The following is a 26,869-nucleotide window of genomic DNA, read 5'->3' as shown; positions in this document are numbered from 1 at the left end:
TAGACCTATTTGATCTGCCCACTGCCTGTAGATGATGTATCATCAAAGGCCCCAAAGACACTGGCTTCTGTTCACTGACAAAGAACATTTATGGCCTTTCTTAGCAAAATAGATGTTCCCAGAGGAGCTTTCCTTGTTGTTGTTGTTGGCGGCGGTTGGCCACATGTCGAACTCCTGAGCCGTTTTATAGGACCAGAGGTTTCTCCCCTTGACACTCCCTTGGTACAGTTTGGAAATCAGTTCCCTAAGTGGGTTATCCATCTTGAAAGGTTTCTATTACACTGCCTGTGTCATAAATAGGTTAGGAGGCGGGAAAGGCAACCAGTTTACAGAGTCAGGAGATGGCGGTGGCAACCTCAGCTTACAGAGGAGATGGCACGAACCCAACCTTGGTATCAAGATTATCATGTCCTTTGCCACATGTTACCAAGTGATGGTTATTTGGCCATGCCATCTTTCATAGCTCTCATAGCAGTGTTTTGGGGGTCCATTAAGCACTTGGCATATCGTTGCCCAGTCTGCAAGCTGGGACTTGGGGATTTTGGTTTACTGGAAGATGGGTGCAAGTCAACAGTGTTACCTGACTCCTCCAGACAGTTACTGTGTCTTCATTGCCTGCGTAGAAATGGGAAGCGGGTTTAAATACCGTTGCCCTGGGAGACCCTTTCCTGATGCCCCCTTTCAGGCTCTTGTTGCACTGTGTGGAATTTAATTCAGCTGTTATCTTATTGGCTTTCCGTAGCTATAGGAAAGAGAACGTGGCTGTCTCCATGCCAGACCGTGAGCCTGGAAAGGTGGTGTGGGTCCCCTTGCTTCATGTAGTCACAGAAGTTCAGACCCATCTTGTCAGGGTTCTCCCCATTTCCAAACTGCTCCGGTTTGAGCTGGCTTGAAAAGTTTAAAGATAGAATTTAGGCATAGAATCCAAAGCTTAAAATCTTGCCAAGTCTAGACCGTTTCTCATCTCTTGACGAAAGACATTTCCATTCCTCATTGTGGCATCAGATAGCAGTTAGCAGTTCTAGTAGGTTTAGCAAGGTCACTTTCCTAATAACCCAGCAGAAAGACGCGGCATTGATCCTACTGTCTGAAGGTAACACACACATCCCCCAAACAGTCTGTGTTGCCAAGTATACTCAGTACTCTGGCCATTCTAGGCCAAATGCCTGCCGCTAGGAGAAGTTAGGCTGGGGTCTGCCCATCCCTTTGGGCACAGGGACAGAGCACGAGACCAGGTGCTCATTCCCTGAGGCAGTCTGGGAGCTGTTTCTGAATGATGGATAGGCAAGAGCAAAGGATGCTCCATTGTGATAGGTTTCTAGTGAGTGTTTTCCTGGTGAGTGAATGAACGGAGGAACGAGCAGAGGAGGGCGAGGGTGGGGAGCTGGTTGGACAGTATTTGCTGTGGGTTTAGCAGATGGAGCTTTGCAACGAAGGGGGATACAGCCTTGAAATCTAGCCGTTAGATTAGCTGAAATATTTAACAAGAAACAGGAGAAAGACAGACATGTGATAGCTGTGTCTAGGTGTCTGAAGGACATCGACGGGGCAGGGGCTGTGGTTGGGCTCCTACTCTGTGTCTTGGGTGCTGGGATAGACACTTAATTTTTATTAGAAAGTCAGTTTGTGTTGACTATAGAAAAATTCCACAATGGGCCAGCCTGATGTCTCCGTGGCAAAGGTGCTTGGTTCCAAGCCTGATGACATGAGTTCAGCCCACAGGTAGAAGGAGAGAACCAACTTGTTCTCTGGCCTTCCCGGTCACCCCCTCCCCCCCATACCCGGAAAGTCTTACCAACTTTACTATCTAGGACTAATTGTAATTAATATTTTGATATGTCTTTCAGTCTTTTTTTCCCCTCTAGTTCCGTTGCGTCTGGACGCTTCTGTGTTTGCATGCTTGTTTATTTTGAGAGTGAGTTTGGTTGCGTAGCCTTTGAATTCTCCGCAGTCCTCCTGTCTTGGCCTTCTGAGTACTGGGACTAGAGGGGCACACCAGCATACCTAGGCCTTAATTTCATCTTGATAATTTATGTTGGTCAGGAAACGAAACTACCTTTGAGAACTTCAGAGGCGTGGGCATTGATGGGATCAGTGTTCTGTCTTCTGCCAGGCGTGACTGCTGTCTGCTTGACAGGCTGCACTCTATACATCAGGGTTTCCTTAAGATCCCCCTTAGAATGTTGGTTTCATTGCCTTTTGCGTGTCCACTCATTTGCGTACCTAATCAAGTGCCCAAGGAATTATTTTGGGGTCCCAGTGAATGAGACAAGCCCCTGCTTCCCTGAAGTTTCAGTTTAGCTGAGTCCCACACGCTTTCTGGTTGCCAGTCAGTCAACCCCCTTGGAGCATGTGGAGCTGTGATCTGGACAGCCACAGTAATCTGCGGCCTCTGCTCTGCAAGGCAGAGAGCATAGCTGATAGCTGGGTAACCTTGTGTAATGTATATACTCTTGTGGGTGCTGCTTCTTACATGAATGCTGTGTGTGTGAGAAAGGGTGTATGTGTGCACGCGTGCATGCATATGTTGGGATGGGGGTCCGAGGCATGCCTTCTCTCTTCTCAGTTTCCTAGGGCTATTTGTGTAACCTATCATTGTGCCCTATGATAACCTTGGTTTCTGAACCCCAGAGCAGAACCCATAGCATGCAACAAGACGAATGGCAGAAAGAAAGGGAAATACATACTGTGTGAGTATAGCTCTCCTGGTCCTTATCAAGGCTTCTTTAACCCTTGGGGACAGGTGTAATTATCCCATTGTGCAGAACAGAGCAGGAACCTGGGACTTGGCTGTGCCTATGATTTGATCTCAGGCCCGGATGCTGCTCCACACCTGGGGCTTCCTTTTTATACACCAGCGAGAACCTGGGGCTTTAACTGCCACTCCAGGTTATTGGACAGTTTCATTCTGATCCAGGGTAACCGGGATCTATTTGTGTCCTGAGAGAACCTGAAGTGTGAGTGAAATCTTCGGGAATGTGCCTACATTCCTGCCTCGTCCGTTGTGTAGTGGATCAGTCAGGATAGATCAGGTGCAATGCTCCCCGCCACAAGCTCTAGAACTCCCCGTTTCTGTGGGGGTAGCTGGCAGAAGCAGTTAAGTGATTGACGCATGCAGAGAATAGGATGGGTTTCAGGCACACTCTAATCCAGACCCTGGCTTTGTTTCTTGGTGATCTCTGGGCTCTGCACTTCCGGCTCCTGGCTTTGTTTGTTCTCAGGTTCCCATTCTTCACAATAGCTTAGAGGAGAGAGCTACCATCTCTCTGTAGAGTCCTCGCACCAAATTTCCACTCTTCTCTCTGGTTGGATCCTCTCAGGACCTGCATGCATTATTTCTCAGACCAATCACGGCAGCAGAAGGGATAGCAGTGTCTTAGACCATTCAGGACCCACCTTGGGAACTGAAGACAAGTCTGCCTGCATGGCTCCTGATGGGGGAGGAGTGGGAGAGATGCTACCAAGAGGCAGTGACAGTCTCCAAGTAACCTCTAGGCAAGGATGGAAAGACAAAGATGTCAGGACGGTGGTCACTCTTCTCATAACAAGTTCACCTTAGAATAAATGGAGATTGATAGTTTTTTAAATGCTCAATATTTTACACATTCCATAGTGACTTCTCATCATGTGTCTGTCAAATGGGTAATTATTTCCATTTCATAGATGAGGAAACCACTGTAGGGAGGTTAGGTTACTGCTGGCGGTCAGGCCCTAGGAAGCCAGCCAGATGGGTCTGGGCTTGTGGATCCCACTCTATTTCCCTTTTGGGATAGTTTGTAGAGAAAATAGATTCTTAATAGAGGCCCTAAAAGGGGGTTTCTAATGATTCTTCACAATAAGCAGGGCCTTGGGAGTAGTTATGGCTTTTCATTTCCAGCTTTTATTAGGAGAAGCCTGCCTGCCTTTTTCCGCTAGGCAACAATATGGGAGGACGTCTCTTTTCCCCCGGGCTCAGGGAAGTAACAGAATGAGCCCCCCACGTAAAGCAGAGCCATTGTTGGCTCTCAGTGCAGCAGAAGACATGGTCGCTTCAGATACTCTTACAAAAATGAGTAACTTTTAACTTTTTAACTCTTCTTTTAACTTTTCTGCCTGAGGCTGCCATTTGTTTGTTTTGTTTTGTTATTTTTTAAAGCAATAGAGTAACTATTATGTAATCTATACAATGCCTCCTTCCCTTGGGCCCAAGTTAACTGTGCCTTCAACAATGCAGAATGTCTTTTCATGTTGGCAAAGAGTTTACATAAAGCCTAGTGGGAGTCCTAAATTAAACTGCCAAAGCGAAGGCAAACAAGCTGGGCTTTCTGATTTTCTCCAGACACTACAGAGACAACGTCCCGCAGGGTGGGAGATGACGTGCTGGTGTAGGGTGTGCTGCCCTGCCCTGGGCATGGCAGGCGTGCCCTGGACATAGTGCCCAGGTGAAAGGGCACCTGCTTGGTCATAAACCCCCTCCCCTCTCTTCCACTCTGCTAAATACATTTGTGCCAAGAGAAATGAAATAAAAATGGGGAGATCCAAATGCTCTCTGGTGTCTGGCTGACCAACGAGGTTTTTCAAGGGCCCTAATTAGGTTTCTCTTGCTGTGGTCAACACCATGACCTAGAGCAAGCTGCGGGAGGAGAGGGTTTATTTGGCTTCCAGGTTACATCACAGTCTGTCCATCATCCGGGAAACCAAGGCAGGAACTGCAGTGCAGTAGAGACCATGGGAGTCTTGCTTACCGGCTCACTTTCCCTGGCTTGTACCTTTCTTATACTGCCCAGACCCACCTGCCCAGGGATGGGATGGTTGTTAGTGGACTGGGCCTCCCTGCATTGACTAACAATTAAGGGGGTGCCTCAGAGACAGACCCCTAGGCCGGTGGTTCTCAACGTTGTTAGTGCTGCGGCCCTTCAGTACAGTCCCTCGTGTTGTGCTGACCTCCAACCATAAAATTATTTTCGTTGCTCTTCACAGCTGTAATTTTGCTGCTCTTAAGAATCGTGATGTAAATATCGGATATACAGGATATCAGATATGCCACCTCTGTGAAAGGGTCATTTGATCCCCAAAGGGGTCGTGACCCACAGATTGAAAACTACTTCTATAGGCCAGTCCGAAGCAATTCCTCAGCTGAGATTCCTGCTTCTCAGAGAAGGTATTTCTAAGTTTGTGCTAAGTTGGAAAGGCGACAGCAGTAACTTAGTTGCTCTTTTTTTGTGAGTCTTGTGTGTCTGTTTGCCCACTTCCCCAGTTCATTACTAAATGGTGCTTTAGTAATTCTAAATTTAGTAATTACTAAATGGTGCTTTGGGAATCCCCGCCCAGATTCCCCTTAAGTTCTCTGCTTGCTGTTCTGGGTCACGGACAAAGAGAAGTTCAAAGCTCAGCTTCTATTCCTAATAAACAGACGTTGGTGGACTTCCTCTCCCCGATTTACTCCCCTCCATTCCCATCCATTTAATTTTGGGATTCTGATTATGCTGGACAGTGGCTCAGCTGGGCCTTGAAAGGCGTGAAGTAAAATAGGATATGAAAAATGCTCGTGGTAAGAGGCTTAGGCTTAAATGTCAGATAAAGTCATTTTATCTCTAAACAAAAGGTCGCTGAGGCTGTTGTGATCCTAGAGAATGGCTTTGATGGCTGTCATTAGGTGTGAAGTTGAGAATGCCTTACTACAGCACAACCTGGCTTTATTCAGATACACCAGTGGCTATAACCTCTGTTGGTAGAGAAGGGAATTGATGACACGGGGGAGGGGCCATCTTGCGTGTGCATGGGCATGCTAATATATATGTGTACGTGCATATAAATCTTGCTGCCTCTGTGACCATGGTTTCCAGATTTGTCTGCAGAGTAAAATTACCTATAGAGCTTTTAAAATTCCAAGTCATAGATGACATACTAGCAGGTTTAATTTACAGACTCTGGGAATGGAATCTACATAAATGTGTGTGTGTGTACGTGTGTGTGTGTACGTCTGTGGAGCTCAGTCTTGGGTGCTATTCCTCTTCTGATGCTATCCTTCTTGATTCTCTTTGGTATAGTCTCTCACCTGCCATGGAGCTTGCCAGTTAAGCTAGGCTGGCAGGTTGAGCCAGGGGGATCCACCTGTCTGTGTCTCTCCATTGCTGAGATTACAGGGTGCACACACACCACACATTTATGCCAACTCCATTCCTTTGTAATGTTGGTGCTGAGGATCGAACTCTGGTACTCATGTTTGTACCGTAAAAATTTTCCTGACCAAGCTGTTTCCTCGGCCAAGTCAGCAGTTTTTTTCAGCTCTTCAGGTGATTCCCGTTGCCAGCCGGTTCTGCACCAGTATTGTGTGACAGCTATCGCATGATCATGGTCTGCAGAGGAATTGTGGTGGGGACAACGGTAACGACCATTGGCCTTTACTGGCTGGCATCTCTGAACCAGGCCATCTGCTGACAGAGATGTTCCCACAAGTCCTCCCTGCGCTGTCTGTGGGAGGCTGGAGAGGAACAGGAGGGGCTGTAGCTTCAGACTGGTATCCCTAGAGTTTGCCGACCCAGATTGGCAGGTAAAGACCAGAAAGAGGAGGCCACTCGGCTTATCTCGCTCGCCCCTGAGAGACCACTGTGGTTGTCTTTCGTCTGAGATTGAGGTTTCTCTAGCTGTTGTTGTTACCACACTCTACCCTGTCCACATCCTCGTGGATACAGCCGTCCTTTTACTAACCACAGTGGATCCAGGAGTCAATATTCAAAACCGTATTTCGCAAAGTTGTACATTAAGGGAGAGTTTATCTTGACTTGTGGTTTGGAAGGAAAAAAAAAAAAGAACACAGTAAACCAGGCTATTCATCTTGGCTTGGTTGATTCTTCCATGAAAACCACTGTATGTGTCTCAAGCAACTGGATTAAATAGATTAAAAAACATCGTCTTGTGTTTTTGCAACACATTTCCCAGTGTGTGGTGCTCTGCAAACCTTATAATGTTGCTAGCGTGTTTGATACTCCCAGGAGGATGGGGGCGGGGCATAAATAAGGCTGTGGATGACCATAAAATAAAACAAGAGGAGCCAGGCATACCGAACGTGTGTGGAGATTTCTGGCTGGCGCCTTGATGTAAGAGTTCTGCTGGGTGAAGGCATAGTGGCAGGGAGTGCTGTCAACCGGAGCGCTCCAGTCAGCTTAGAAGTTCAGCAGCAGTGGCAACATCCCACTCTCTTGAGAGACCGGAAGTGTGCCTCAAATGGGCATTTCTATTTGTGGTTTTCATTGTGCCACAAATACGTCTCCTGACTTTTTTTTTTTTAATTTATTTCAGTGTTGGAAGACATTTGGGTGATGAAGGGCTAGATAAGTATAACTTTATTGACCACCCCCACCTGCCCTAAAAATCGTCCCTGATACCGTAGCAAAGTTTGCACATTGCTCATTAGGAGCAATTATTTAAAAAGAGAGAGAGAGAGGATTCTTGTCCATGCCTCAGGGAGTCAGGCTGACCTTTGAAGATGGACTCAGTTGTTTGCTGGCAGTGTAGACATAAACCTCTGTGAGCTCCATGGCCTACATCCCAGATCTGGTGGGGTGCATGGTTTTAATTGTGCTCCCATATGCAGCTGTGGACTGGTAGACAAGGTTCTTGACACCTTGTGTCTTCTGTTTGTGTGTGTGTGTGTATTTTTTAAATGTAAAATATTAGACTGAAGATAAATTTCAAAGTTCTTTCCTTCTAAAATTAGGTGGTTCGTTGGAAACTCTGCAGGCTGCCGTGGTTCGTTTTTGTCCGCTTGAAACGTTGTTTATCCCTGATGAAGTCTGGGTGAAGGGTTGCCTGGACTGTTTAGATCAAATTGACTTTGTAGGTGATTATCTTGACTCCATTGGTTGAGGAGGGAAGATCCCCCCAAGAGTGACTCCATTCTCTAGGCAGGGGATTCTGGGTCGTGTAAGAGCGGAGAGAGCCAGCTGAGAGCCAGCTGAGCACCGGCATGCACGCATTACTTAATTGTTGTGTTCTGGACTGTGAATGTCATGTGACCATTCCAAGTTCCTGGGACCTTGATTTCCTTTATTGATGGACAGTAACCTGGACCTGTGAGCTAAGATAAACCCTTTGACCCCTAAATTGATTTTTCTCAGTGCATTTTATTACAACAACCAGAAAGGAAGCTAAGACAAAGGCACATGCAAAACAGTGACCTGTTACATGGAAATGCTAAGTACTGAAATGGTGCAAAAGCCCTTTTCTCTAAATTCATGGCTTGAGGCAAGCCTTGGACTTTGCCTCCTGAAGGGTTGCAGCTGAGGAAGGGATGCAATCTCTTGATGTCTACTTTCTAACATGAAACCTGTACTAGGGCCTTCGCGAGGAAGGTAGCTAACCTTGTTGAGCTTCTTGTGACATAGACCATATTGACCCCCACATTCACCCCATCAAACCTTGTGGAATAGCTTTCTTTCTCTAACTTGAAAAAGTAACCATGAGAGGCTAAGTTCATTCATACATTTCACTCATGTATGACTTACCTGTTGTTCTGTTTAAAGCTTTGAGTTTCAAATATTAGTGTCGATAGCTAGTGACTTAATCATTTAGGTTACTTATGAGTGCTGTTCAATTAACTCCTCTCTGCTGCTTAACTAACTCTTAGTTGCAGAGCTCCAATGATGTTATCCCAGCCGTGGGGTAAATCAGTACTAATGGCTGTGTATGCCCCTGGCCAGCTGGCTGCGGCTGTGTACCAGGTCCATGCTCTGTGTCAGGTATTTTACCAGGCTCAGTGCTGGCTCAGGAGTACAGGGTTAGCAAAACACTTGGCCTTTGTGTGTGGGAAGCTTCCGGTGTTCCGGAAGCCATACCATCACAGTGGCAAAATGCTGTCAACAACAACCGCAGGCTGCTGAGAGGGCTCACAGCAGGGGGTCTGACCTGGTTTGCTCAGTGTGGTAAATTGCTGGACATGGCCAAGAGCCCAGGCAAGCAGGTGGGGGCTGGAGCTGCTAAAGGCAGCCTGTGGGCCCACGTGTAAGGGGACACTAGAGGAAGCATCAGCATGCAGCGGGATAGCATGAGGGTTCCTGTGATTTGAGGAATCTCAGGACAGGGACTTCCTGCCTCATCTCCTTGCCTTTCCTCCCCTGACTTCTTGAAGCGGAAGGAACATTTTCTACTTTGTAAGTTTACAGGCTGTATCATCTATATCAGTGGTTCTCAACCTTGCTAATGCTACAATCCTTTAATGCAGTTCCTCGTGTTGTTGTCGTGACCCCCAATGGTAAAACTGTTTTCATTGCTGCTTCTTAGCTGTAATTTTGCTACTGTTATGAATCATAATGTAAATATCGGATAACGCAGAATATCTGCTATTTATTTGAAGGGGTTGTTTAATTTCCTCAAAGGGGTCTCCCAACCCAGCTGAGTGAGAACCACTGATCTGGGTCACTTGTCAGTTGCAAGACTTTGTCCTGGGGTCAAATAGTGTGCCTTTCATCCCTGCCAGGGATGGCCATTTCATGTAACTCTGGGTGTCCCCCTAGCAGTGTGTGACGCAGGCTGGAATGTGTCGGCTACACGTCTAATGGAATATCTGCGGCACATCAGTGAGCTTCTGTCTAGGGGACTCAAGTCCTTGTCACCTACAGCAGTCGTTCGCAAAGCATGCAGGGACTCAGACGGTGGCATAGGACAGCCCCAAGTGCCTGTTTGTGCAGAGATTCACTGAAACCTCTGTTGATCAAGGCAATTAAGGGGGGGGGGGAGTTGTGTGCGCCTGGGAATAATTTCATAGCTATTAGCTTGTAATTAAAACTTCCAGGTAAATTGACTTTTCTTCACTGGTGTCATATTACCTACTTTTCTTTCTTCCCCTGTGATCGTGTTTCCATTAATAGATTACCAGCCACCGCATTGCGCTGACTCTCTTCCATGCCTTCTGCCTCCTTCCAGCCCTTTTCCTTATCCCTTGGCCACGTCTGCATTTGTCCCGCCTAAAGCCTTCCCATTTTAGTCGTCATCCTTTTGAACAACAGATCTTTGAAGACATTAAAATACTCATAATACTCATCTCTACTCCCACCCTGTTATCAATTAACTTTAACATCCCTATCCTTTTACTTTTTCTCACAGGGATGTATATACACACACACACACACACATATATGTATATATATCCCTGTATATATATACACACACACATACATACATATGTGTGTATATATGTATATTATATATAATATGTAATATATATATATAGAACCTTATATAGATGATTTTGTACTTTAATCTTTTAACTTAATAGTCATGATTTTTATTTGTTTTTGTTTTGAGGCAGGATCTCATGTAGTTCAGTTGGCTGTGAGCTCAGTATATACTAGCTGGAGAAGACCTTGAACTCCTGATTGCCCTTCCTCTGCCTCCCTAGTGCTAGGAGTAGACAAGCTTGTCTCACCATGTCCAGTTTATGTGGAATTGGGGATTGAAACCAAGACTTCATGCATGCTAAACAAGCATTTTAGCAAAGGAGTTATTTTCCCAGCTCCCAATAACCATAAAACTTAAAACATTTTGAAAGATTTTTTAAAAAAATTATTGATGTGTGTGAATATTTTTGACTGTATGTATATTACCATATATGTGCCATAGAGATGAAAAGAAAGTGCTGGATCCTGTCTTAGAATTTCTATTGCTATGAAGAGACAACCATGACTATGGCAACTCTTAAGGAAAACATTTAACTGGGGCTGGCTTACAGTTTCAGAAGTTTAGTCCTTTATCATCATGGCAAGACATGGTGGCACACAGGCAGACGTGGTGCTGGAGAAGGAACTATGAGTTCTACATCTTGATCCACAGGCAAGCAGAAGGAGAAGACTGCCACACTGTGCATGACTTGAACATATATGAGATCTCAAAGCCTGAATTTATGGTGACACACTTCCTCCAAGGCCACACATCCTAATAGTACCATTCCCTATGGGCCAAGCCATCAAACACATGAGTCTTTGGGGCCTGTTGACTGAGGTTTTCTGTCCCGCCTGGTCCTGCAGCTGTTAAGTCCCAAATAATCACATAGATTATAACATTAGTTATAAATAGATTGGCTCATTATCTCAGGCTTCCTATTTACTAATTCTTATAACTTACATTAGCCCATAATTCTTGTCTATGTTAGCCACATGGCTCAGTACCTTTTTCAGTGAGGCAGTCACATCTTGCTTCCTCTGTGGCTGGGTCAGGACTGCTGACTGCAGAATCCTCTTCCCAGAATTCTCCTGTTCTCATTGCCCTGCCTCTACTTCCTGCATGGTCATCCTGCCTATACTTCCTGCCTGGCTATCAGTCAATCAGCATTTTACTAAACAAATACAAGAAACAAATGTTTACAGGGTAAAACCATTGTCTCACAACAATTCATCCCCCCCCCTTTTTTTTTTAAAGAACAAGAACTCTGAATCTAATATCCTTTGTTTAGCTTTTTTTCCTGATCATTATCCATAACAGCTTGTAAACAACATTCTAAACAAAGGAAAATGTCCATAGTCCATTTTTTGGGAATGTGGTCATAGTTTTCCAGGCTACTTCCTGCTGAACTGGGACACTGATAATCTTATGGGGACCTAAAGAAAATTTAGAATTATGATCAAGTCGTGACTGTGAGGCTTGATTATCTCAGCCAGCAGTCTTGAGGCTGTTCTGGATGTAGAACTCAAATATCTGGGCCGTCCACTCCTATTGGACATTTCCCGGCGGGTGGTGGGGGGTCCTTGATCTAACCTTATTTTTCGTAGCCCAGAATAAGTCCATAGCCTCTCATTTTCTGTGAAAACTAAAGCAAAACCTCTTCTCAAAAGTACCATATCTTTTGATTTCAATTTTGAAGTCATGGCATTTACAAAATATTTATGTTTTATTAATCCAGCAGCATTTATATTTAAATGTCTTTTAGCAGCTGTTGCTCCTTCCTCAGCTGTCAAGCAATTCAAAGACAACATAATAATATACAGTATCCAGACTCTCTGTGTATTTTCCATCTTTATGTGGCTTTACTTTAAATTCTATTTATTTTTACTTTGAATTTTTGGCTTTTTGAGACAGGGTTTCTCTGTGTATCTTTGGCCGTCCTGAAACTCCCTCTGTAGACCAGGCTGCCTCCCAAGTGCTGGGATTAAAGGTGTGTGCCTCCATACCTTGAGTTCACAGAGATCTGTCTGCCTCTGCCTCCTTCAGCAAATCCTACCAGTGTACGCCACCACACTGGCTACTCTGTTTTTCTTTTAAGGACTTTATTCGTTTTTTTTCTTTCCAAGCCTACATATATTTTAAACACACCGTCAACCATTTAGAGATTTTCTTCATCTGAATCTACCTTTACTGTATATCTCTCTTTTTCTGACCATGTGAGTCTTTAATTTGCTAAGCAATATAGCTAGGATTAAAGCAGTGGCTTTGATAGCTGGATCCAGCCCATTCTTTAGCTCTCTGAGAGTCTAGCCTCATGGCAGAGGTACTGATCAGAGCCATATTTATTGCCACAACTCTTTGGTGTTTTAAGGTCCATGCTGATACTATTCAAACCACCATAGATCCCTTGGAAGTGGAGTTATGAACAGTTGAAATCCTCCATGTGGGTGATGAGAACTGAACCTGGGTTCTCTGCAAGAGCAGTAAATTGCCCTTAACCACTGAGCCATCTTTCCAGCCCCAATATTCAGAAATTTTAAATCAGCAAATGAGATCCTACTGTGTATCAGGCATTGTTTTAGGGACTGGGAACAAGCCAGGCTAGGTTTAGTTCGTGGAGAGTGGCAGTAAATACTCTATATGCTTGTGAGGAGGTAGCAACACGGGGGAAAGACAATATGTCTGCAGAAGAATTGCAAAGTATTTTCTCCCGTTCCCGTGTTCTTAGTAACCGTGTGTGATCTTTGCTGTCGGTGCACTGTGGTGTGTTTGGAATGTCAGGACTATGAATGTACAGGGAGTGTGTGAGTCACTGAGGACAAACCCTTTATTCAGAGATGAGCAAACATTCAGAGAAAAGAAATGGCTTGCTCAAGACTTGGTAGTGAAGTTTTCATTCATCCGAAAGCTTCTTTTAGAACCCTGGTGTGCTGTTTGCCTACTGCCGGAAGTTTATTTTTATCAGCTGGATCTTATTGTAAATAATGCTGCAGTGGGCGACTTCATACAGATATGCCACCTGAGTGAAAAGAGCAAGTTCACAAATAATGAGAAGACTAGGAAAGGCTATTATTTATTGAGTTCTTAATGTTTGCCAGGTGCTGTACTACATTTCTGGCAGCACGCATCTGCCCATTCTTCTCTTTTCAGGTGAGAAAACCAAGGGCTCTGCACGCAGGCCTGCCTGAGCCCAGGCTGACTTGGAGCCTGCGTGCGTCAACAACCTTCCAAGTCTGAGCGTGAAGATAGCAATGTCAGAACCCATCGGTATGAGCTACTTTTTTCATGCTCCGACAAAATACCTGACTAAGAAGGGCGGGTTTAATTTGACCCACAGTTTCAAGGCGCTGAGCATCACGGTGAGGAGGTTGCCACTGCAGGAGGTCGCTAGCCATGCTGCATCCACAGTCAGGGAGCAGAGAGGAACGCTGATGCTCAGTGTGCGGTTTCTCCTTTTTATTAAGTATGAGACCCCGGCCTATGAGATGGTACCACCTTCTTAGAGGAAGGGGGTGCCATCATAGACACACCCCAAAATGTGTTTCTTCAGTGATTCTAAACCCCTCCAGGTTGAGAGTGAAGATGAACCATTACATTCCTTTAAGATCTTGCCAGACATTTAAGCTCTGGTAAGTTTTAAGTGTATGTAATTGCTGTTCTTTTTGCAAAGTCTAAAGACAGTTTGAATACTGAGGCTTTTATTTTTTTCCTGTTATTTTGTCCAGTCATCAGAATAGCATGGAGTTTGTTGTTAGGGTGAAGGGTTAGGGTTTGAGATGGGGGGGGGGGACACTGAAGGATTTAGTTAATCTAAATGATAAAAAAGATGAAAGGGGAAGGAAGAAAGCATCATACGGGCTAGCAACTGTTGTGGCCTGGGGTAGCATGCCGCCTCTGCTTCTCAGTGGTCCTGTGACCTTCCTGAAGATACTTGAACCCTTTGTCCCTCAGTCTCTTCATCTGAAGAGAAGTGGAAGTAAAAACTCTCGCGGTGTTGCGGGGAGGCTTGGATGCTAAGCGTGTCTCAGTCTTTCTGTTTAAGGCAGCAGGATCTGGTGGCAGTGGCCGGTTCTTCTGTCACTATATGTCAGACCAGACTATTTTCTCTTTTTTGAAAGTGTGATGCTTCTGTATAATGCATTAAAAATCTTTGAAAATAGAATTGATAAATAGGTGACTTTGTCTATAATTAGGGATTTTCTTTGTTTATAGGGAAAGTTATACTTTGTTTTTTTACTCTCTCTCTCTCTGTGTATGTGTGTGTGTGTGTGTGTGTGTGTTGGTGTTGTGGAGTGCATGTGGCGGTCAGAAGACAAGTTGCCAGGAGTTGGTTCTCTCTTTCCACCTTGTGGGTCTCAGGAATTGAACTTGGGTTGTCAGGCCTGATACCCTTTCTCCACTGCGCCATCTCACCAGCCCAAAGCTGTTGTTTCTAACACGGAGGGTGTGCTGTGAAGGTGGGTGGATATGACAGCAGAGACTAGGGTTTGCGGTGACAGCGGCATGAAGCTCCGAGATGAACGGCCCACCTAGACATTTTTCCTTTCCTGTTGCTCTGGTGCTATGCCAGATTTCACATCATCTTGTCCCTTCCTAAAGGTGACCACCCCAAGCCTGTGCCCTTGCTTGTTCAGGGCATGTAATTGTCAGGGCTGGACAAGCATGGCTCTCAGGTTTTCCAGGATGATAGAGTGGTGGGCTTTGGACTGTAAACTATTCGTCGTATCGGCAGCTCCCACACCGGCCCACCCCTCATGGGGAAAGCTTTGCCTTGGGACAGGCTTTCAAGGGAAAGGGACGGTGTATACAGAAGATCTTCCCTTCTTTTTCCAATTAAAATCTTGGCACAAGAACATGCTTGTCATTCCTATCGCCTGGCTCAGTGGCAGATTCCCAGGCTGAACTCGGAGGCATCGTCCCCGCTTCCTCCCGTTTTCAGTTTTTCCAGTTACAAACAGTTTGCTTCTTTGGGTGATGGGACCGCTAATAACTCCAGGTGGTGAATGGGCGGCAGGGAGCCCAGCTCTGTGGAAATACAGCACAGAAGCAATGCAAACACAGGGGGCGGGAGGAAGGCTGTCAGGAGGTAGGTGCTGTGATAAGGCCTTTTGCCTTCCTTGACATTGGAGGAAGCCCTCTTTAAGCTGAGCTCAGATGCAGCTGGTTACCTGGTTGATGCTGTGAGTACGTGGTGGAGTATTATATAACCTCCAACAGTGACGTGACTACGGTACCTTTATTGAGGAAGGGGAGCGGGGAGATGCCGTGAGGTGGAACGCAGCAGATCAGTATTCTGCTATGAACCATTCTTCCAAAAATATCCTATCTTTATATAGATACATAATAACATTTGGAAGGGTATCCACTTGGTGTGGGTGGTTGGATCATGAGTGTTTATATATTTTTTCTTTTTGCTCATATGTATTTTCAGATTTTTGCTTCAGTCAACATATTACTCACATAGAATGGGAAAATAAAATTAAAAACGGGTATAGAGGGCCACAGCATCTCATCGACTGCCCAGCCTCTCCTGTGAAGCATTCTGTGTATCTGTGGCGGGTCTCCTAGGAGTTGGGTAGGGTAGCGGGGATTGCAGTGCTCAGAATAGCCTCAGCCTGGCAGAGTCTACATTTTTTTTTTTAAGAAACATTAAAAATAAATAACAGTTTATGGAAGTTAGTACTCTGAAGGTGAGTGAAGGTCAGTAGAGGTTCATCTTTAGGAAGGAGGATGGCAAGAGCCTTCACAGCTGGGCGCGGAGACAGCCGTGGGAAGAGAAAGTGTCGGGGTTCTGAGATATCACAGCTGATGCTGGTCCTTTTTCCTTGCTGCAGGTCACTAAAATGCCTGGGAAAAGAGCCCTCCAACCGCCTTCCCTGTGAGAAATATGTTCCCTTTGGAAATGTGACCTGAACTCATATACAGACCTTTTAACATAGGGGGAGTTTGGCCATGAGGATGATTCTATGGCTTCTGGGGGATTGGTTAATGTTTCGGTTAAATAGCAGGAAGGTCTTGGGGTTGATTTGGGGGCTTCATCTTTGGTTCTTTTGAAATGACAGTTCCGATGTCTTCTTTCAGTGTGCAGTGAGCTTCCAGCCCTATCCAAGGGGCTCCCAGTCCTCTCTTGCTCTCATCTTGTACTCATTGGCTCCTCATATACGGGAGGCGGGGGGACGACTGTGGAGTCTTAGTTGCTGGTTTGGAACCCTTGGTTATGGAGGAGATGATTGGAAGGAGCCTCTGGCCTTGAAGATTCCCTGTTTGCACGTCCGGGGAAGAGGAAAGGAGAAATTAGAGAGCAGGTTTTGAATTCTGGCCAGGCTACATCCAGAGTTGTGAGGTGGCCTTGGCTCTGCTGTTAGCCAGCACTGTACAAGAGTGCAGTGTGGGATGAATGAGCCCAGTCCTTGGATGTCAGACGGAAGACTAGATGGAAAGGCAAGCAAAGCTGTTCTCTACGTGTTTATCCATCTCGGGTGTGCACAGGAGGCGAGGTTGGCAGCAGGCACCGAGAGTCCTCTGTAAGGCAACTAGACAATGGAGGTCAAAGACCACAAATGTGTTCAGATCCTTTGACCTTGTATTTATAATCCAGAGAATTTATCTGGCTGCCATGGCAGTAACAGCTATTTGGACAACTCTTTGGGTCCAGAAAGTGTTTTCCTATACAGTATTTAGGAGACCTCCATGCCATTCCAAGTCGTAGGTAGATTCTTATCCCCATTGGCCAGGTAGGAAGTGGGAGGTTGGAGGAATTGAATGAGTGGCCCTAGTTTCACTGGTACACTTAGGCTCTGGACTAAGGTGCGTGTTTCCTTGCCCTGCAGTGGGAGGCACCAAGAAGTTACCAGGAAGGAAGGGAAATTAACTGTTAGACACTGTTGGTAAACCGGAGCTGCAAGAGGTTGGGCTTGTGCAAGTCCTAGAGCAGGTATTGAACCTGACCAGGCCACATGATCCAGAGTTCTGAAGTAGCTTTGGTTCTGCTGTTACCTTGTGCTCCCCAAGAATGCGTGTGGGGTGAAGAAATGAGTGAAAGAATGATTGAAGGGGTCCGAATATTGATAGCAGCTTCTGTGGAGAATGAGACATCAGGAGACTCCTGAACGGTAGGTTCTTTCTCAGAGGTCTGCAGCTTCTACGTGCAGTACTGTTCGTTGCACAGGCCTCTCCAGGGAGAGTTGTAGTTTGCGGGCCCTGAGGCTGCCCTTTTCCAAAGACCCTTTGCCTAAAGGCTCTTTCTACTGGCTTAGCCTGCCCTTGCTAAATGCCCATTGGTGAGCAGGTCTTGGGTCAGCTGGCGTCTTGGTTATGGACCCATAGTCATGGAAGGAAACTGAGCTATTTTGGTGTGTTGAAATATTGTACAGCTATTAAATGCTAAATGCATCTGTGGCGAAATAGGAAAAGGGCTTGGGAAATAGTTACACGCATCTCAAGATAGCGGTGTGCGTCGACAGTAGGTTTGGAGGAGAGGCGTGAAAACTGGGTAAAGGGAATTGGGGTCCGATTGTGACACCAGCCAGTTAGTGTTCTCAGCTAAGAACCTCAGGGCCAGTCCCCGCAGCTCCTGCTTCCTTATACCCCAGTTTTAATCAGTCATAAACTCAGGAACATCCTGAGCACGTATCTTAATTTTAGTACTTCTTTTCTTGGCCAGGGCAGCGATAAACTCCAGGGCCTTGAGCGTGCTAGCCAAGTGCCTTGCCACTAAGCTGCACTCCAGCTCCAAGCTGTTACTATCATCTCGGACCCCTCCAGGGCCTCTCTCAGCTGGCCTCCTGGCCCTTTGGACACTGTGTTCCAAATGGTCTCGATAGGAAATCAGTCAGATTCTGTTTCTCCCTTGGTTACAAGTATCCTTTTGCCTGTCACTGCGTTAAAATTTGAGGTGGCTTTGGTGTCTTATCATCTACCTTCTTACCCCTAGTGTCTCCCAGAGTTTTCTCCCTCCGCCGTTGTTCCCTTGTTCTTGTCCTTCCCTCTAACCTCTAATCTTTTCCAGACTAATCCCAAAGGTTCCCGTTTGGACAAGACCTTCAGAACTGCTCCAAGCAGAGAAGGCTCCTGTCTTCTTACAACATAACCATTCTCTGTTACAGTTACCAAGTTACAACCCTTGCTCTCTTACAGAGTCCCTGGAGACCTTAAAGCAGGGACCATGTGTCCTCTACCTCAGATCCTCCCATGATGCCTGGGATGTAATGGAGGGGATAGTACAAAGTTTATTTATCTTAACATGATAAAGATTTGTTAGTTTTCGTGTGTGTGTGTGTGTGTGTGTGTGTGTGTATACATGTGTACACCTCCGCAAGTTTATGTGCCCGAGGGCATCAGATCTCCTAGAACTGGAATGACGGGCAGTTTTGAGTGGCTTGATGTGGGTGAAGGAAACTGGACCCCCGGTCCTCTGTAAGAATAGTTAAATGTTCTTAACTGCTGAGCGTCTCTACCCCATCATCATCCTCCTGCCTTAAAACTGATTTAATAATAAAAATCGAAGAAAACAGCACTTATAGCAGTGGGGTCTTTTGAAATTTGAGAAAGGAGACAGAGTGATACCTATGTGGAGAAACAGATCCTGGAGCTGACAGATTGCGTTCGAATCCAGGATCTGTCACATGCTGAACCCCACATCCCTCATTTACAGAGCGGACATGAAAACAGAACCAGAACCATATGGGGTGCCTATGCAAAGCAAAGGAGGAAACGCCCGTCAAAGGCTGAGCACAGTACTTGGTGCAGTGTAAGCAGTGTAAGGGTTCCAGACATGTGTCGGGCTGCAGTGACTACAGCATCGCTGACTGGCCATTCCTCTTGTGTAAACATCTTTTTGGTGTCCTTTTGCTTGCTTGTGTAATTTAAAACTTCTAAACCTTTGGCCTCCACTGAAATGTGATCAGGGCCAGGCAGAATAATGGAGAAAGAATTAGGGAAGAATAAATTTAACTCTTCGTGCTTCTCCACATGGGTAGTGGCAAAGCTTGCTTTGCTTCTCACCAAGTCCAGAAATGGATCCTGGACCGATGACAGGGAAGCTGCCTCTGAGAGCGTTCTGTGTTCTGTGCGGGACTTGTCCGATCTTATTGTTATTACTCATCAACTGACTCTTTAGGCGTGTAAAGCGCCTCAGGCCCGTGTCCTATTTTGATCCCCAAAGGTAACGTTAAGGCTAGTGGATGAAGATTGCGGGGGTATGAGACATCTTCTACTCAGTGTAAAATCTGAGCTTCCTCAGCCAAGAAGCTGATAATTGCAGTGCTGTGTTCCTCATGATTGGAGATGTTCCAGCTAAACTGGATATTCACGGGAGAGAGATCTCCCATATGTAGTTGGCTTGGAACGTGTATCTATCTGAAAGACCAGTCAGATACAGGGTGTGTATTCACAGGCCAGTGAATGCCAGTGTGTGCCAGGTAAATGGACCAACCTTATTGGATGGTGAAGACAGTTCTGTATCTGGGTTTAATCAAAATGGATGAAAACCTGGTAGATATGGGATGCTTTCCCTTACTGTATGTCACTTCGTCTCCCATGGCTGTCTGTACTGTATTGCATACCATGTTGAAGGGAGGCAGGCTGACCAAAACCATGGCCTCCCTACTGGATTAAGACACCAGATAGATTTAACTGGCTGTGTTTATCAGGGTCAGTGGTTCTCAAGTGCTGCATGTTGGGGAGTGGAGGTTGGGCTTTTGTTTAGGGTTTCAAGATACTAAGTTCGTAAGTCGAAAATTATATGCAGATATGTATTTATATATACATCCTCTTGGATGGAAAGTTCATACTTTAATGTGATTTTTCAACAGGGCTCTTCACCCCAAAATGTCCAAAACCCTTTATTCCATGTTAGTGCTGTGTTCATTAAACAGAAAGTAGCCCTGGGGGAGGTAACCATGTTATTTCGCTACACTTCAATGCTAATGCAAAACTGGAGTTTTATCACAGGATTCGGGTGAGCTAGTGGATGAAACGTTTTTTACGTGTGGAGAAGGGAAGGTAACGTTTATTTTTCAAGAATGACAGTGGGATTAGAGAAGTAATTAAATGGCTTCACCCTACATCACATCCAGATTCTCAGCCCCACTCGACATTGCTGCCGAGTCGACCCCAGAACAAGGGTCTGATTTATCTGAAAGTGCTGTGCGTGGCAAGCCATGCTGTCGAGTGGAATCTCATTTCTGTTCCCAGACTGATCATTTAACACCTCCCAAGGGCGTCTCCGCGATAGCATCTCAGGCGCTAACGGTGCTTCTCTCTAGGCCCTGGGGAGCCTGCTTAGCGCCAGAGCGAGTCTGGAAACCCGAGAGAGGCTCAGTACCTGGCCCGAGGGGAAAGGCTTGCTGCCAGGAGCCGAGCCTCCTCAGGTGCGGGATGCTGGAATGCAGCGGTTTCCCGAGTTTAGCTCAGAGTCTCGGTCTCTTTCCGAGGTTGTTGACCTGTGGTCGGTCACCGCCACCGTAAGACCCCAATCACCCCGATGCTGCGGGCCGCGGAGGCGCTGCCTCTTTAAGGGAGGGCGTGGCCTCGTGTGGCGTGGCCGCGCCCCCTGGCTTTCCGCGCGGCGCGCGCCGGACCACCTGTCTCCGGCCGGGCCCCGCCCCTTTCCCGTGGGGTGGGGGAGGAGGGCGGAGAGGACTCCGGTCGAGGCTTTACCTTGCACGGCGGCCGCGCAGCGCATGCGCACGGTCGGACAGGTCCGCGGAGCCCTCACTTCCTGGCACTCCCCCTCCCCCTTCGCCGTTACCCTGAACATCCGGGTCTCTTGCCCTCCCCGCTCCAAGCTGCCGTCGCCGCCGTCGCCTGGCTCTTCGCGACTCCGCCAGAGGGGCAGGTGCGGAGGGGCTCCCGGTCCGGCCGCCGCCGCCCGCCCCGGGCCCGGGGCTCCCCCTAGCGCCGCGAGGAGCCGCCGGCGGCTGAGAGGAGTGCGGCGGAGCGACCGATCGATCTCGCGACGGGTGAGTGACCGGCCAGTCGTCGCCTCACGCCCCTTGCGCCGCGGAGGGCCGCGCGGCCGCCCTGCGCGCTCCCGGCCCGGCCTGGGCCCGGCCTCCGCCCATTCATTCTCGGCGTCCGCTCTTCCGCCCGGGCCGTGGCGTGTGCGGGAGCCGGCGCTTCCCTGCTTCCCTTCTTCTCTGCCTCCCCGCTTCCCTGCCTCCCTGCTCCCGTGCTCCCCTGCGCCCCGGCGGCTCTTCCATACCCTGACGCCTCTGCTCTCCGGGCCAGCTCTTCCCAGGCCCTCACCCCTGTCCTCGGGCCACGCTGTGCTTTCCTGGGACACCTTGAGCCCACGGCGGGTTCGTGTGCCTTTGCTCCCATCGCTCCGTCTTTTCACCTGTGAGACCAGATCTTTCAACTTTTAATTCCCCGGGTTTAAAGTCGAGATGCTCAATTCTAGGGTGTGGTCTCAGTGTGCTTCCAACACACTCAGTTTTTACTATAATTACCCAAAATCTATGTCTGTCAAAGTCTCGTGAGAGTGGCCATCAGGGTATATGTGGAACCTCGTGGCTTTGGGGAGCCACACTGCCTCCCTTGTATTTGATCCACCACTAGTTTTCTCTTGAGTGTAACGTTTGTCAGTCTGTTCTTTTCTGTGACTCCATGTCCGCGGTGCAGCATCACCTGCTTGTACTGTTCCTGGAACTTTGTCTTGTCTCTTCTGTCAACATTTACAGACACTCCTCGTCCCCTCTGTTCTCCCTCTCTGCATCCAAGTACTGCTGGAATGCCTGAACCCTTGCCGAACCACAGAATGCCATCTGGGGAAAGCAAAGTGTTCTGGTTCGTTGCCACTTTACACCTCTCCTCTCAGTGTTTGGAGTCTGACACTTTGAACTCTGCTGCGTGAGAAATGTGTGTCAATCAATTTTGTAGATGTTCCACGTGAGAGTTTGCCTAAGGTGGAAGGAATTCTTGTCACTTGGGTGTTGGGTACCTTGTAGGACATAATTTTAAAGTAATGTATCCCAAGAAAAGCACACAGATTCTTTTACATTCTTAATTGTGTTTTATACTGGAAATAGAAGCTTAGTGCCCAGGATGACCATAATTGGAGCACATTTGGTCGTCTGCTGTAAAGTAAAACTGAAACTGCCGAATCGGCATCTGTAAAATGACATGGCAGCACTTTCCACCTTGTGACTTTCACAGTCTGTCATAATGAACCTCCAGGTCCTATCAGAGCACACATACCACGTATCACTGCAGTGATGCCACTCTGGCATAGCGACAGCAGCATTTCCTAGTACTTTCTAGTACTTTTCTTTTCCCGAGCAACTAGGGTTTTGTTGTTGTTGTTCTTGGGTTGGTTGTTTTGCTTCGCTTTAGAGTTTGACCAGCCACTTAACAGGTTCTTTTAATTTCTTTTAAATGGTGTATGAGTGCAGGAGCCTGTGTCAGAGGATGATTCTGTGGAGTTGGTTCTGTTTTCTCCTTCCACCATTGGAATTCAGGGATTGAACCAAGGTGGCCAGGCTTGAGGCATCTCACTCTGCCCTGGCAATAGGATTGATTGCTCATTTTTTTTTTTTCAGAGTGGTTTTGGTAGATAATTTTAAAAATCCCTTACAACTTTAGTAGTGAGGGTTTCCTCAGAGGAAATCCCTGCTTTGAAAAATGCTGGTGGTTCTGTAGTGTTGCATGTAATTGAGCAGAGCATATTTTTTTTTCTTTCCTAAGAAAGTGACCATTTGATCAAGGGAAGCTATGTTAATAACTTGCCTCTGGTAACCCCAGCAAAAATGTGAGTTGAGATGCAGAGTAAAACTAAGTGAGGACTGTTGTTTTCTTTCTTATATGTAAGTGATATTTAATGGAGATTAAAAATTCATTTCTCTGAGCTTTCTGAAAATAAATAGGTTAAAAATAGTTCATGTGTAGTGGTACCATGCTCAAGATTGTTTGACTACCATTTGAAGTGCCCATTTATCTTCACTTAGTAAATAGTAATTGATGGAGAAGTAGAGTGGTAGTTATTTCATTTTACTCCCAGTCTCCTTAGGGAAAACCCTACATTATCATCATTCTTATTAAGTATTGATGTTCAATTGTGAAAGCCTTAATTTTCTCTTTCCCCATTTAAGGAAAACAGGACTATAATATTTGAAAACACTTAATTGTGTTTTATATTCCTCCTATTATTTTTGATTCCCTATTTCTTTTACAGCACAGCTTAGCACTGCCTCTGCCTGTTGTATAATGTATGAACTGTTAATATTTTGAGCATTCTGAACTATAACAGCCCTTTTGAACTGTTGTAACTCTGTGACAAAAGTTTTAGAGAAAGATGTTTGTTGTGCCAAGCTGCCAATTCTCAAGTGTTCTGCATATTTTGAATTTGCTGTGTTGGGTTATTTAAGTTATTTTGAAATCTTTAGGGGATATAGTAGATAGATACACCATTTGTGTTATGTTCCAATTCACAGGCTGGCTTTATTTACCAAGAGTAAACAAAATATTCAATACATATATTTTTCCAGCAGTCATGAACAATAGGCAATTTAGAGAATCTCCCATGCATTTCATTAAGTTTTCCAAAAGTTAGCATAATTTTTTTGGTCGTGCAAGCTCATCCTATATTTATTCACTAAAGTATATTAATTTATTCAAAGATCCCCCCCACCCCACCCCGTATAGCCGGAATGCATAATCCAGCAGTTGAGTGGTGACTCAGTTTTGGAGCAGTCATGCTGATGATGATACCAGTAACTAGCATTGCGCTGTCTCTTTAGGTCAAGGCAGTGCTCTAAGATGTGGTTTAATTTTCAAACAGGCTTTTTAGAGAAAAGCTTGTACTGTTGTCTGATAGGTGGGCAACCAGGCTGAGGAACTTTCAGAACAGCACCCTGGTGATAGGATGTGATGTTGAACAGCTGCTCTTCCTCAGCGGCTTTATACCCACTAAATTAACTTGATGAAAACCCTGGGAGACATAATTAATCCTTCATCAACATGAGGAAAGTAAAGCCCAAAGAGCTTTGGTTACTTGTCCAAATGGCTTCTGGATGGATGACCTTTTTGGCTCATGATCATTAAATTTTTATTTCAAGGTACTAGTTTGAGGTCTTATATTTTATATGAAATATTTAGAGGGTATTGTTCAGACAAGGAATCTCAGAACTTTTAAGCCACCACAGAGTCGATAATATCTTGCTCACTGGTCACAGCTCCTCCCCTTTCAACTCAAGAAAGTAAATGGAATGCAAATTAGTAACATTTATAAAACTCTTCAAACAACGAAATCACAGTTAAACTTTTGATTCTCTCTCTCTCTGTACACATACACACACACAGACACAAGCACAACATATACATTTCTTGTCTCATTGTCACATCTGAATAATACAGTCATGGGTGAGAATGACTGATTGCAAAGATAACTCTCTTGAGGTCTTTTATTAGATCTAATGCAAAGCCATAATTTTGTGATTGTGTTGAAAAGGTGGACATTCATACTTCTCAGGGGAAAGATTCAGTAGTGTGTATTGTGTGGGACACTGAAGTTCTCAACACTTGGAGTTCTTTTCTCCCCTGCAGTCATTTCTCCTTGGTGGATCCTGCCCAGTGCATCCTATGGTGTGTGTTGAATCCTGGACTGATCCAGATTTTTCTCTGTCATCAGTTCTTCCAGTCATCAGTTGCCATTGTTCAGGCAGTTCATATGATAGTGAATACTAGGTCAGAATAAGCACTTTTGGAAATGGTTGCTAAGGAAAAGAATTACGACATTTTTGAATTTTTTTTATTAGGATTACTTGTGTCATCCCGCTCTTTTTGGTAAGGGTAATAGAGAATTGAATACACTAATGTAAATGAAATTTGAGATTTAACTAGGTCTTGAGTAATCACCCCGTCACCTTCCCTGCTTGAGATTAAAACCAGAGCCTTACACGTGCTTCTGTATATACTGTACTACTGAGCTTCATTCTTAGTCCCTTGAAGAACACTTCTGTGTGTGTTTTTTAACTTTAATTTTAGAGATTCTTTTCATTATAAAATTGTATGTAGTGCTTTTATGTAATTAAAAAACAGTATATGTGGACACAAAACATGACTTAATGCCGAGATGCTGCTTTCTCGAGGTATTTAAGTCATCATGGTTCCTTTGACTTACACCATTGTTAGTCATTGAGTGTGAGCTTGACCCACCCTAAAATCATTATATCAGGCTAGAAAGTCAGGAAACTTCCACTAGCCAGCATTCAATATTCGCATGAACCCAGAAGCAAGCTAATAACTGCTTTTCAAGAGTTTATATAATTCTTAGCTATATAAGACTCCAAAACCTAAGGGTTACCCCAAGTGAAACTGTTTCCCATTGCTGGCAGCTCAGTGAGTAAAATCAAGTTACAGAGACTGATAGTACAAAATGGTTATATTCCCCTCCCTCTCCTTCCCTCTCCCTCTCCCCTTCCCCCTCTCCCTCTCCCACCTTTCCTCTCTTCTCCCCCCCCCCCCCATCTCTCTCTCTCTCTCACACACACACACCCTAGCACTTTTCTGTAAAAACCCTCTCTGGATGAAGAAGAATCCTCTCTGGTAGGGTCTTAGTTACTTTTCTGTTGCTGTGACAGAATACCATGACTGAGGCAGCTTACCAAAGAAGTACTTTATTGGGTGTACAATTTCAGAGGGTAAAATCCATGGTGTCAGGAACAGCTGAGATGTCAGTCCTGTCTGGATCCACAAGCACCAGGAGGCAGAGAGTACACTGGGAATGACATGGGCTTAGGCCACTCCCAGTGACACAGCTTTTCCAATGAGGCTGCAGCTCCCAATCTTTCTGAAACAATTCTACCAACTGGGGACCAAGTACCCAAACATATGAGTCTATAGGACTACTTTCATTCAAACTACTATAAAGTATAAGTACATATCACATTAATTTCTCCTCTAGTATAAGATGTAGAAATGATAACAGCAAGTTGAATTAACGCAAAGAACCCCACCCATAGGCATTTGCTTTCTTCACCCCCTAGAAACCCTGCCAGAATCTTAAAAAAGGATTCCTAAAAAGCTGAATCTGATTGTCTGTTCTTTTTACATAACCAAATAGGGTGGTGGTCAGGTTGCTTGCGTCTAAGAGAATTGTGAATTTAGGGTAGTAGTACTAGGTGTGTTTCTAAGAAGAGTCAGGGAGCCTTCATCAATCATATTCCTAATCATGTCTCTCCTTAAAGTTTGGGGTTGCAAACAGGGAGTCAAAGAATGGGTGTTGAGAGTAGTGTGTGTGTGGGAGTAAATGCGCAAGTGTAGTTAAGACTGTTCACTCACAGGATTCCTTCTCTGCTAACCAAAGGAGCTTTTAATGCTTTTGGTTCACTTGTGTAATTGATAGCAAGGCTGTCATTACGAACACCACCTATTTTAGCTTAGGAGATTCATTGGTGTGACCTGCCAGCTTGACAGGGCTTTTGACCCATTTTCATCATATGCCCTTCTCTCTATCAGTGCAGATAAGAGAAGGTAGCCAAGCCACCATTTGTGTCACTGATTTCCATTTCACGTTTGTGCTGTCACAAAACGTTGATTCATTTGCCATGGATTAATAAGTAGGACAGTGGTATGGGTAGGGGAATGGAAAAGTGTTTTATAGTCTCCCCACCAACTACCAGTCACTCTTGGTTTTCAAGATGCTGTCTTAACTCAGTCCACAGGACTTGATCCTTTTCTCTTAGAAAGTCATGGTTATTGGCAACGTTGTAGTTGCAAGACCAAAACTATTAAG

At 45.6% G+C, this 26,869-nt stretch overlaps 1 protein-coding gene across 7 annotated transcripts in view; it reads left to right on the top strand.

Moving 5' to 3' along the window:
- The window catches only part of Cyrib (CYFIP related Rac1 interactor B), a 127,343-nt gene that overhangs the window by 47,492 nt on the left and 52,982 nt on the right, over nt 1–26,869 (top strand). Inside the window, exon 1 of one of the 7 annotated variants that reach the window (XM_048457449.3) lies at nt 13,374–13,404. The exons of 3 other annotated variants lie outside the window; for them this stretch is intronic. In XM_048457449.3, coding sequence (XP_048313406.2) covers nt 13,389–13,404 — 16 coding nt within the window. In that variant the 5' untranslated portion in view covers nt 13,374–13,388. Of the gene's footprint in view, nt 1–13,373; nt 13,405–20,943; nt 21,099–26,869 lie in introns of those variants that run through there. 3 more of the 7 variants (XM_085678930.2, XM_085678928.2, XM_085678925.2) reach the window with 3 other exon arrangements.

This window comes from Myodes glareolus, chromosome 19 (assembly GCF_982192425.1).
Source record: "Myodes glareolus chromosome 19, mMyoGla1.1, whole genome shotgun sequence".
NCBI lineage: Eukaryota > Metazoa > Chordata > Mammalia > Rodentia > Cricetidae > Myodes > Myodes glareolus.
Note: the sequence above shows the minus strand (reverse complement) of the source record. Positions and strands in the feature narration are given on the sequence as shown.